The following is a 12,278-nucleotide window of genomic DNA, read 5'->3' on the forward strand; positions in this document are numbered from 1 at the left end:
TTTTCTTAAAGCTATTTTAAGTGCAATTAACAAACAACTTACCCAGTCTTCAGGACAAGGGGAGATCCATGATTTGCAGTGGTCTGTCACATGACCTGATGTGGTCTGGTTTCCACTGTATATATAAATATATCCAAGTTGTTCTCCAAACAATCCACCCATAATTTTTTGGTTTCGAAGAGGCGATGACACAATCATTTCATCTGTCAACATGCACAGCAAAAGATTCACACTATAAATATGGCCAAAATTACACAGGCAGTCCTCAACCTGCAACCACAATTGGGACCAGAAAATGGTCATTAAGCAACATGCTCACATGACTTCTTGTGGAGTCGTCCTGGAACAACCCACTCTGCCTGAACATATCGAGCAGGAAGAAATAAGAATTGGAAATAAGCTGCTTCTTAGATCTAACTCAGGCTCTGTGTCGTGAAAGGCTTTATAGTTAACAACCAAAATCTTGAGTTGCATCCAGAATCCAATTTGCAATGATTGCAGCTCACAAGATTGGAAGCAACCAAGGGGTCAAGGGATTTCTTGAGGCAAACAACCCACCTGTTTCATTTCCAGAGGTACCATTCATTCCCTCAAAGAGGGTGATACACCACATAGACCCACGCCATGGCCATCTTCTGGACTGCTTTGATAGCCAGGAAGGAGATAGAATTTAACCAACTGGTGGCCAAGTTGGCAGATTGGATGATTTTATTCACTTATTTGAGTGTTACACAGTTGAATTCAGCCCAGCTAACCTCACAAGACTGTGCACTGGGCAACTCACTTGAGAACAGGGATTTGTCTTTGAATTTACTGATTGAATGATGGCCATAGCTTGCTTTTTTAAAAAATCTGTCCTGGATACCCTTGCATTATTTCTCCTGCAGCTGGAAAATTGCTGCTGGAAAAGTTTACTTCCCTGGGAGAAAAAAGGGGATGGTGGAATGCTGAATTCACCTTCAGTAGAATTTACTGTGCAACCTTTTTGATGTTTTACAATTAAAAAAATGTAACTATACCAAGTCCATCGTTGTTCAGATCCCATAAGTGCACCTCTTCTCCAAAGCGTGAAAATCTCCTATCTCCATTGAATGTGCTGAGTAAGGCAGGCGTGCCATTTCCCATCAAGTCGTATATCAAAACACTTCCTGCTTGGTGTAGCGCTGAGGATATAAATGAGATCCTGGAGACAGCGCCTAAAGGAAACCAATCAAGGTGACAGAATTATGGTTGTTACAAAAAGAAGTGTCAAGACAGCATTGCTGAGTTAAGAGTCCACATTTAAATGCAGGAAACATTGGCTCTATTGAATTTATTTGAAATAATGATCAAATAGTTTATCAACAATGACCTGCTTTTAGAATAATTGTGTGCAGAGTTCCCGTCTTAATGAAAACTATATTTTAATTTCAGCCAGGAGATGTTCTTTCAGCTAAGAGATTGCGCTAAATGGTTGCACATCCATGTCACAAAACTCAAGAAGCTGAAATGAACAGAATATAGGAGAAGAGAGATGCAAGTTATGAGTTAGCTGGATCATTGCTCTAATGTTACTAAGCATGGCTCACTCTAGACCTTTACCTATAGTAAAACAGGGAAGATGCGGCAAAATGTAAAAGCACTAGTTAAGAGGGGAAGGAAGGAATGAAATTAGCAATAGGGGAGTATAAGATTAACGCAGTGGAAAAACCCTATATTGAATATATTACTGCTTATGGCTCCATATGGGCCCATTCATCTTCTGCAATAAGTATTGGAAAGTATTTCAGAGTGTCCTCATCTTTGATTTGGAATCCTTTACTGATTAAAATTGAAGTATTTTAGTTTTCAAATAGTAATGCCATTGTAGCCAACATTTTTATTTACAGAAAAACTTAAAATGGTTAGACTGAGGAACTGAGAAACATCCCAGAAGAACTATCTAATAATACTTCCAACAGATTTGCATGGATGCAGTCATGAGGAGTTGATTCAGCTACAAGGCATCTTCATGTTCCCTCAGAAGCAGACAATCCATATTCCCCAACTTTAAAAAAATAAATAAATTCTGGAGGTACCTGAAATCACATGTCTGAAAAATCAAGATCTACTTCCTGATATAAAAGACCTAAACAATGCAAAATAAGTCCCCTAAGAAATCTAATTCAATCATTTCTGTAATATTATGTAAAGTTGTATAGTGCTAAGGACTCAAATGAACCAGCATGTCTGGGAACCCACAATGATAAAATATTACAGCCTCAATTTCTCAATATAAAAACAACATACACCCCCATCATGTCTCAATTATTGTATATAAATAATGCATGTATATTGTTGAATTGATTTTAATGAACTTTCTCTGTACATAACTACATTTAGATTCAGTATCACAATTCTTTGACTACTGGAATTTCTTTATCATCTGTCATGTGCATTACTGAAATAAAAATGCTGCCAAGTCTGGTTCCAAGTTCAGAATTGCATACCTTGCGTTGGTGCGCCAACTATCAGTACTTGCTTGGAGATTCCTTCTATGGAAAGGAAACCGGTTGCCAAAGCTGAACCAAATCTCCCATTTTCCTGCATGTTTATAATATGAATATATATACATATATATAGTTAAGTCTCATGAAATCACAAATTCTCTTGTTCTTGTTTTTTGTATTATTTCAAAAGTCACCATAAAGACTTACATCATGCCCGCTTAAAGTGAACCAGCTTTTTGTGTTTGGTGGGATATAGCCATACACCTTTCCAACAGCTTGTTTGTTGTATTGGGAGAAATAGCACCCTAAGCTAGAATACAGAATGATTATAGTAAAAAAAACAAAAAAAATAGATCAATTAGAATGAACACTGAACAATACTGAAAAAATAGCAATTACAAGACATACTGTAGAATCATTATCATCATCAATATCAGTTTCATTTCAAAATCTCCATTTTTGACAATCTGCTATTCATCTTAATTTGTCAGGTTAATATGACCAGTGATCCCCAGATACATAGACTACGACTCCCATTATCCTCCAGATTATTGCTCATTTTCTTGTGCTTGAGGTGTCACTTTTAATTGTCTGCTTCTTCCAAAGGCAGATATTTATAAATGGATTTAAATTTAAATCCCGGTCCGTGGATCATTTTTACCGGGCCGCAAAGCTTAGGCGCCACCATCTTGTTTCGACAGCGCTTCTGGGTTTTCAGTTGCTTCCGGGATTTTGGTTGGAAAGTGCTTCCGGTTTTTAAGTTGGAAAGCAGTGTTTGGGTGCTCGCGCCTTAGTTTCATCGAAGGGGGCGGCGGCTTCGAACAAAAAGCCGTCCCGATGGCGGTGAAGTCTCACGTTACTCAGGTACCGGTCCATGGAAGAATAAATAATCGTGAAACCGGTCTCTGGTTCGAAAAAGGTTGGGGGCCACTGCTTTAAACAAGTTTTAAAGATCTGATTTGTTTCAAGTGTTTTTAATCTTTTAAGTGTTTCTCAACCTTAGCATCTTTCAGATGTGTGGACTTCAACCCCAGAATTCCCCAGCCAGCTTCCCAGTATGTTGAAATATACACATCTGAAAGTTGTCAAAGTTGAGAAACATTGCTTTCTGTTAAAGAGAGTATGTACCTTGTGAGAGGGTTGTACAAATGTGTTGGTTATGTTTGCCCCTAGGTGACTGCCTTCTTTTATTGTTTATTATATGGCTTTTAACTTTTAATCCTCCCAAAAGTTGTTAGAAGCAAGACAGGTTATACATTTGACTGACAAATAAAGCAAACTCACTTTCAAATAAATACAATACTTAGGCTTGGTCTCTACTTGTAACAAGGAAATGTCTTGTGGCTTTGATCCCAAATGAGCTGCAAATACTATTTTAAAGAAAAGTAGTTACTGTTCAACTTTAAGAAAAAAAAATATCTTGAATCAGATGAATGGACTATATATTCAGAATTGAGAACTGCAGGCAGCTGATTATATAGCAACAGCACTTAGACTTATATACCACTTCATGGAGCTTTACAACCCACTCTAAGCTGTTTACAGGATCAGCATATTGCCCTCAACAATCTGAGTCCTCATTTTACTGACTTCAGAAGGATGGAAAGCTGCGTCAACCTTGAGCTAAACAGGATTGAACTACTGACAATGGGCAGAGTCACTTGCAATACTGCATTCTAATCTCTGGGCCACCACAGCTCTTAATATATATCTGTTAATGCAAGACTATATGTGTTCTACAATACGATCAGTTGTAAAACCTAGAGACAGCTTTGTGGTTAGTCTTGCTTTAAATCAAAGATGGTTCTTCCAAGGGCTCTACTTAGCCTTTGAATGATACACCAGGGAAATATTCCTAAAAGTCATGGGCAGAGCCAGGATAAAAGTGACATTGGTTTTATTTTATATGTGTGTATATTCAATGGAAATATGGTTGTTTTCCAATCATGCATTTAATAATGTTCCCCTTCTGACACATTAAGTTATAATTTGAAATATATCTTTTGAAATTTCTAGGAACTGTAGCTAAGGCATGTAACCCCAAGGCTGATTCAGCTGCAGAATCAGCTGATTCAGAATATATCTGATTCAACTGCAGAAAACAAGGTCATACTTGGAAAATGACCATTATTAGAGCATCAGAATTTTTATATGCAACAGATCAACATTTACAGAAAACTGTTGATCTGCTGCAGTGAGAAAGTACAGAAGATAGGTTGTGAAGAAAGCCAAGAAGACCATCACACACATAAGTATTTAAAAATAAAGGCATATACCTTGTACAATTTCTCCCGAAAGGACTTCCAATAAGCAGCAAGGTTTTATTTAGGAGCTGGACACTGCTGAGTGATGAGCCAAACCAACCATAATCTGTTTCCCCTTTTACCATCCAGTCAGCATCTGCTACAAAGAGCAGCCCTGCAAATAAGGAGAAAACCAGAGCTGACGAGAAAGTTCTGTTTGGGGAAGAGATTCCACGCAAGAAGCATTGCTTCGTTCAATCTTACTGTGTAGCATGAACCATTACTTTATATACCTATAGATAAATACGAATAGGAGACTTTCCCACCAGAATGGATAAGGCAGTCCTCGACTTACAATCACAATTGACCCCAACATTTGTATTGCTAAACGAGACCGTTTTGTTTTGCCCCATTTTATCACCTTTCTTGTCACAGTTGTTAAGTGGATCACTGTAGTTGTTAAGTTAGTGGCAGGGTTGTTAAGTGAATCTGGCTCCCCCACCCCCATTGATTTTGCTTGCCAGAAGGTCACAAAAGGAGACGGCATCACCCTGGGAGTCTGTAACTGTCATAAATAGGAACCAATTACCAAGTATCTGAATTTGGATAATGTGACCATGAGGGTACTACAATATGATATGTCACTTTTTTCAGTGCCATTCTAACTTCCAACGGTCACTAAACAAATTGTTATAGGTTGAGGGCTACCTGTATCCTGAAATTTGAGATAGGAGGAGGTGGTTATGGATGGAGGATCTGCAAGCCCTCTTGTAAATGCCAGGTCTCAACTCAGCACATTTCTATGTGTTGCTTATAGAAACAAATGTCCTATTACACACTCTCTCTCTCCTCTCTCCCTTCCCTCCCTCTCTCTCCCTCCCTCTCTCTCTCTCCCTCCCCCCTCTCTCTCTCCCTCTCTCTCCCTCCTTTCCTTTCCTTTCACTCTCCCTCCCTCCCCTCCCTCTCCCTCACCCTTCCCTCTCTCCCCTCTCTCCCCTCCTCTCCCTCCCTCCCTTTCCCTCCTCCTCTCTCCCTCTCTCTCCTCCCTCCTCCTCTCTCCCTCTCCCTCCTCTCTCTCCCTCCTTCCTTCTCTCCCTCCCCTCTCCCTCCCCTCCCTCCCGCCCTACTCTCCCTCCACCCCTCTCTCCTCTCCTCCTCTCTTCTCTCTCTCCCTCTCCCTCCCTCCCTTCTCTCCCTCCTCCCTCTCTCTCCCCCTCTCTCTCCCTCCCTCTATCCCTCCTCTCCCTCCCTCCTCTCTCCCTCTCTCTCCTCTCTCTCTCTCTCTCCATGTGTATGTAGCAAAATGCTTCTATTTTGAAGTGGTCCTATACTGCGCTGGGTCCGGTGGTTAAGATTTGGATGTAAATAATGCTCAGTTTGGGGAAGCTTAAGATTTTAAAGAATCTCAGTATCTTTTTCTAAGCCAGCATTTCTCAAACTTTCAGGTTTAAGATGTATGCCCTTCCAGAATTTCTGGGAGTTGGAAGTCCACACATTTTAAAGCTGCCAAGACCGAGAAACACTATTTTAAGCCATGAAGACAACTAACTGCCTCACCAAGAACTCCAGTACACACTGTATGAAAATCTCTGGGATGGCATATGAATCTCGTGCATCAGTGCAACCTGAATTGAACCTAGATGAATGCAAAGTTAATTAAACAGGTTACACATATGATATGGGAATGAGCATTAAATATGTTGCCTAGGAATCATTCCTAGGTGTGCTTCTTAAAAAACCTGAAGAAGGATCTAGATGTATTATTCTGACAAATGTTTCAGTGAGAATTTGGAAGTACCAATATGGGATCCTTAAGGAAACAAAAACATTTCCCAAACAAGCTTACTTTGCCTATTTCTGTAAGAGGAAGAATAAAAAGAAGCCACAAATCCTTGTTGTTTTCCACCAGAAGGTGCATATGGGGAACCAAGCACAAGGTCATTATCTCCATCCCTGTCAACATCAGCTGTCAGTAGGGACCAGCCTAGATTACAATATATTTCCTGCAAAAATAACAGAATATCAGAGTTAGAAGGTCCACTTGAGGTCTTCTAGTCCAGGGGTCTCCAATCTTTAAGACTTGTGGACTTCAACTCCCAGATTTCCTCAGCCAGAAAAGCTAGTCCAACCCGCTCCTCCAGCATAGGATGGGATGGGATGGGATGGAATGGAATGGAATGGAACGGAACGGAACGGAACGGAACGGAACGGAACAGAACAGAACAGAACAGAACAGAATAGAATAGAATAGAATAGAATAGAATAGAATAGTATAGAATAGAATAGGACGTCCTATAACTTTTCAGACAACTGGTTGCCCAATCTCTTCTTAAAAACCTCTAGTGATGAAGCACCCACAACAAATAAATGCTCTGTCTTAAATATTGCCAAAAAAAAATAAATCAGAAAATAAAATACAAGCTGAATAGTCAAGACCTTGTTGATGACACAAACTTTGTCAAGGACCTTGAAGTACTCATCTCTAATGATCTAAGTGCTAGAGCCTACTGTAACTACATAGCCAAAAAGGTGTTAAGAGTTGTTAACCTAATCCTGCGTAGTGTTTTCTCCGGTAATATCACTCTACTAACTAGAGCATATAAAACATTTGCTAGACCAATACTTGAATACAGCTCATCAGTCTGGAACCCGCATTAAGTATCTGATATTAATACAATTGAGAAAGTCCAGAAATATTTTATGAGAAGAGTCCTGCACTGCTCTACTCATAGCAGAATACCTTATGCCACCAGACTTGAAATTTTAGACCTAGAAAACCTAGACTATGCCGCCTTCGCTTCGATCTTAGTACATAAAATTATATATTGCAATGTCCTACCTGTCAATGAATACTTCAGCTTCAACCAAAACAATACAAGAGGACACAATAGATACAAACTCAAGGTAAACCACACCAAACTTGATTGCAGGAAATACGACTTCAGCAACAGAGTGGTCAATGTCTGGAATACTCTACCTGACTCTGTGGTTTCTTCCCCAAACCCCAAAATCTTTAACCTTAGACCTCATCCCTTTCCTGAGAGGTCTGTAGGGGGCATGCATAAGTGCAACAACGTGCCTACCGTCCCTATCCTATATTTATAACCATGTTTATACTTATACCTGTTATCTAATAATTGTTTGACAAAATAAATAAATAAAAAGTAAAATAAATAAATAAAACTTCTATTGTCAATAATTTGGTTTCCAAATTAAAAAAACATACAATTCAATTGCTGAAATACAGCTTCTTTAGTAAAATTTATTTATAGAATAGGTATTATTACTACATATAGAAGCACAACTACAGACACATTAGAGCCATAGTTTGCCTTTTTTATCAAAAGAACCCCAAAAGCTCCACCTATAGTATTAGCACTATCCACTCATGAATGATAAATATCAGTATGTTAAAAATGTATCCGTTAAAGAAAAGTGTGCCGTACAAGCATATTTTGATTGTGTTTAGGACACATAAGAATTATGCTTTCACCCCAAATAAAAATTGTGCTGAATATCTTGGAAATTAATTTTCAAGATGCTTGTGATAAAAAAAGTGAATTGCATGCTTTGCCTTTTCATCAGCAAACTTACCTGGCAAATTATGGTAATATTTGGAAGACTGTGGAAGCCTCCTCCTCTGTTGCCAAGAAAAATGTACACAGAACCCTAGATAAGAAAATATAATGTTTTAATATATTATGTACCCAAGCTAAAGTTTTAGGTTTTAAAGTATTACAATGGCAGGCTTTTTTATTCTTTTCATCTTCACATTAAAATGCATTTCTAATAATTTGGTGAATTAAAATATAATAGAGTGTCAAAATGTAGCAAATCACGTAAAGGGATTGGACTATAAAAACCAGCCAAACCTTTGTAATCCAGATTAACCTAATCAATTCATCTATAAAATATTGGTCAATATAAAAACAGGTAGCCCTCATTTAGTAAACCAAACTGGGACCAGCAATTTGATTTTTAAGTGAAGCAGTTACTAAGAGAAATTGCAATTGTTTACTTTCTTATTTCTGCTTTCCTTTTGCTTACAGACCTGCAAAAATTTCTTTCTTTCTTTCTTTCTTTCTTTCTTTCTTTCTTTCTTTCTTTCTTTCTTTCTTTCTTTCTTTCTTTCTTTCTTTCTTTTCTATCTATCTATCTATCTATCTATCTATCTATCTATCTATCTATCTATCTATCTATCTATCTATCTATCTCTGGGAACTATGCTATGCAAATGCAAGGACTGGACGCAAAGTTTTCTTTTTCTTCGCCGTTATAACTGTGAATGGTCATTAAACAAGGTAGCTGCTAAGTGAGAACTAAACATAGATGAATTCTAAGATGGTCAATACATTGTTCCCATCATTTTTTCCCCAGACAATAGTAAGGCAGCATTAAATGCATCCTTAATTAGCACACTTACTATTATTATTTTTATAATCCACCTTTATTTATACAACTGAAAGCAGCCTCCTATTTCCTCACAATAGAACTCTGAAAGATGGGTTGGGATTGAGAGAAAGCGACTGGCTTTCATGCCTAAGGAAGCCTGGAACTCACAATCTCCTGTTTTCTAGGCCGCCTACACCAAACTAACTATATTTTGTTCCATATTAGCAGGCTTGAAACCCTGCATTCCTATTGGTTCACAAAGACAGCTACCTGATTGGACAGTCAGGACGGCTGTGATTGGCTCGCTAGGAGTCTACCGTGATTGGATGAAACCAATCGCGGGAAACTCAAAGCGATGTCATTGGCCGCCTAGCCACGGCCAGCTCTATAAAAAGAGCCACCGCGAGCGCTGATTTTTACTTGGGACTAGACTATAAAATAAGGAGCTGTTGTTCACTTAACCTGAGTCTCTCGTCTCTATGAGCCCGACCTGCCGAACTTAACAATTTTATGTTAGCACTTTACAGTTTCCTACCCTGTAACTAAGCTCCTGGGCTCCCACTGATGGGGCTCCTACTGCAAGATCCAATATGCCATCCACATTGAAATCCAAAATTGCTATGGCAGAACCAAATCTTCCTGAAGGCTAGATAGAAGACAGATAGACATATTCATCACACAGATATACAGGCATTTATATGCATGAGCACATGCACATACTTTTCATGAGCGCAGTTATTTTAAAAAGAAGACATATTCAGATAATACATACATCGAGCACTGGTTTTAATGCGATTTCAGTAATAACAAGTTATGACAAGTTATTCTTTATCTCATTAAGTAGGGAGCATTAAGAGCTAAAATGGATTTGATTGATGCTTTATTAAACTCAGTGTCATCTGTTAAATTTTGATTCTTTAAGTAAAAGTCCTTTTATTCCTTACTACAAATTTAATTTAAATCACCAGTGAACTCTATTCACAATTACCAAGAGAACAAAATCTCAGTTGTTTTCCATCTGTACAGAATTTATTTAAACTGTCAATCTTTATGTGTATGTTCCTAGCACTTCTATTCATTTGGTTATTCTGCTCATTTCATTTCTATGACATGGTTTATAAATTAAAAAATACTGCCTGAATAAGCCATGTAAAAGACAAAAACAATGACCAAATGTAGCTGTCAACTCATAAAACATTTTGTATGCACGTTTTATAGTTGACAACAGAAAGGGGGGGGGGAGTTTCAAAGAGCAGGCAGCAGTGTGGAATTGAAAGTACATTCCATTCATATTTTCTTCGAAGACTGATTAGATGACTGAAGCTTCTGCTGTGAAAAAATCTAATTGGAGACCATGATTGATTACTCTTGGCTATGGATGTTTTTCATTGGATGATACACTCAGAGGTATGGGGGGGAAATGGGATCAAGGGTGACAGTGAATTATGCATTTCAGAGTTGGCTATGGACGTTACCTTCAAATAAATCCTCTTTAGTTTTGGGAGTGTGGCTCGAGGCTCATGATTTAAGTGGAGTAACTGCCGGAACCCTGACAGTAGCATCATTTGTGAGCCTGATCTAGGTCTCCCAATTATTTGATTCTGGTAGCAATTAATATACAGCCTCCCTCAACCTTGTGCCTATAGATGACTTGAAGCATACAGAGGTCACAGTGGCTGGAAATTCTGGTTGTTGTAGTTTCTACATATTTAAAAGGAAAGACCAGGGGTCTTCAAACTTGACAGTTTTAAGACTTGTAGACTTCAACTCCCAGATTTCCTCCTCTAGTCATGTTAGCTCAGGAATTCTGGAAGTTGAAGTCCACAAGTCTTAAAATTTCCAAATTTGAAGACCCTTGGCTTAGACAATAGTCTAGTTTTAGTAAGCTACAAGAGAAGCCACATTAATGCAATTACTGAAGAAAACATTAATGGAACTAGTGATCCAAAATAAAAACAAAATATATTTTATTATCCACGTTTTGCTACCTTAGTGCCTTCTAGTATTTCATCTGCTTCTTGATCAAGGTCCAGGTTGGAATGAGGCAAACCTGATTCATTACCATAAACAATATAGACACGTCCGAACTGAATGTGTCCAAGCCTGCTGTAACCTGGTGCTCCAACCACCAGGTCATCGTATCCATCCTGATTTAGGTCAGCTGAAGTCATAGCCCTGAATATGAAAAAGAGGGTGCCAATGTCCATTTGTATGACATTTCCTGTGCAGATTTCAAAAATAATTGGATAGTTTCATGTTATAGATGTAATTCCATAGAAATCCTGAAGAGAAATCAGGCAGCCCAACTTAAATCCAGAAATGCCAACAGACATACAGATAAGAAGTACATCTGTGCAGTAAGCAAGTAAACATAGTGAAGAAAACATCCCAACTTTTACATTTCATCAACTTAAACCTCCAGCACTCTTCCCTCATGAAGCCCAATTATTCCCCCCGTTTCTATGGAAGCTGGAAAGACAAGGAGAAGAAGGATTCTTGGAGGCTGACAGGAACATAATGACAATATTACATGTGATGAATCTGCATACTCCACTTTATGAAGCATAAAGTGCTTAATAGCCTGTTACATTGCCAGATCCCTCCTGGATCTCACATTCTGTTTGCTTTTATTTTAATATATTACTTTTAGAAAAAAAATGGAACAACAAAAACACATAAACACCTCAGAACTTGTAGTTATCCTAACTGAGCCTTCATCAAATCCACAAAAAGATCCAATAGGAGCACTTTCACAAGAGATAGAAAAGAAGATAACAACAAATGAAACAACGTTGTCATTCCATATGTTGCAGGAATATCGGGAAAGCTCAGGAGGATTTTCAACAAACACAACATAAGCGCACTGTTTAAATCCGGGAATACATTTGTTGGGTATATGGATACACCAACTAGGTTTGGGTGACTAAATATATAAACCTAGTTTTAAGTGTTTGTAGCTTTAAGCACCAAACTGCAATGTAATTAGATAATTAAGGGTGCGGTTGCAAGCAGCAATAAAAGGCAGTGAGAGTAACGTAACACTTCCTGGTTACTGGTTCCTGTTCTGGTCTGCTGTTCTGGTCTCTGGTCTGGCCTGGTCTCTCTGCCTGCTGCCTGCTGTTTACTCCTGTTTGGGACGTCTGCTTGTTAATGCTTGTTGGCTACTGTGCTGGAT

The 12,278-nt window shown here is 38.5% G+C and overlaps 1 protein-coding gene across 4 annotated transcripts in view; it reads right to left on the bottom strand.

The window, feature by feature from the left end:
* GPLD1 (glycosylphosphatidylinositol specific phospholipase D1) overlaps positions 1-12,278 on the bottom strand; it is a 35,202-nt gene that overhangs the window by 2,468 nt on the left and 20,456 nt on the right. For all 4 annotated transcript variants that reach the window (XM_087930966.1, XM_026699515.2, XM_026699514.2 and 1 more), the window contains 9 exons: positions 11,092-11,278; positions 9,639-9,749; positions 8,306-8,380; positions 6,558-6,714; positions 4,745-4,886; positions 2,676-2,778; positions 2,469-2,562; positions 1,020-1,196; positions 43-203 (listed from right to left, as the gene is read on the bottom strand). In XM_087930966.1, the coding sequence (XP_087787092.1) occupies positions 43-203; positions 1,020-1,196; positions 2,469-2,562; positions 2,676-2,778; positions 4,745-4,886; positions 6,558-6,714; positions 8,306-8,380; positions 9,639-9,749; positions 11,092-11,278 (1,207 nt within the window). The remainder of the gene's footprint in view (positions 1-42; positions 204-1,019; positions 1,197-2,468; positions 2,563-2,675; positions 2,779-4,744; positions 4,887-6,557; positions 6,715-8,305; positions 8,381-9,638; positions 9,750-11,091; positions 11,279-12,278) is intronic.

This window comes from Pseudonaja textilis, chromosome 3 (genome assembly GCF_049901715.1).
Source record: "Pseudonaja textilis isolate UNSWEBS1 chromosome 3, rPseTex1.2, whole genome shotgun sequence".
Lineage (NCBI taxonomy): Eukaryota > Metazoa > Chordata > Lepidosauria > Squamata > Elapidae > Pseudonaja > Pseudonaja textilis.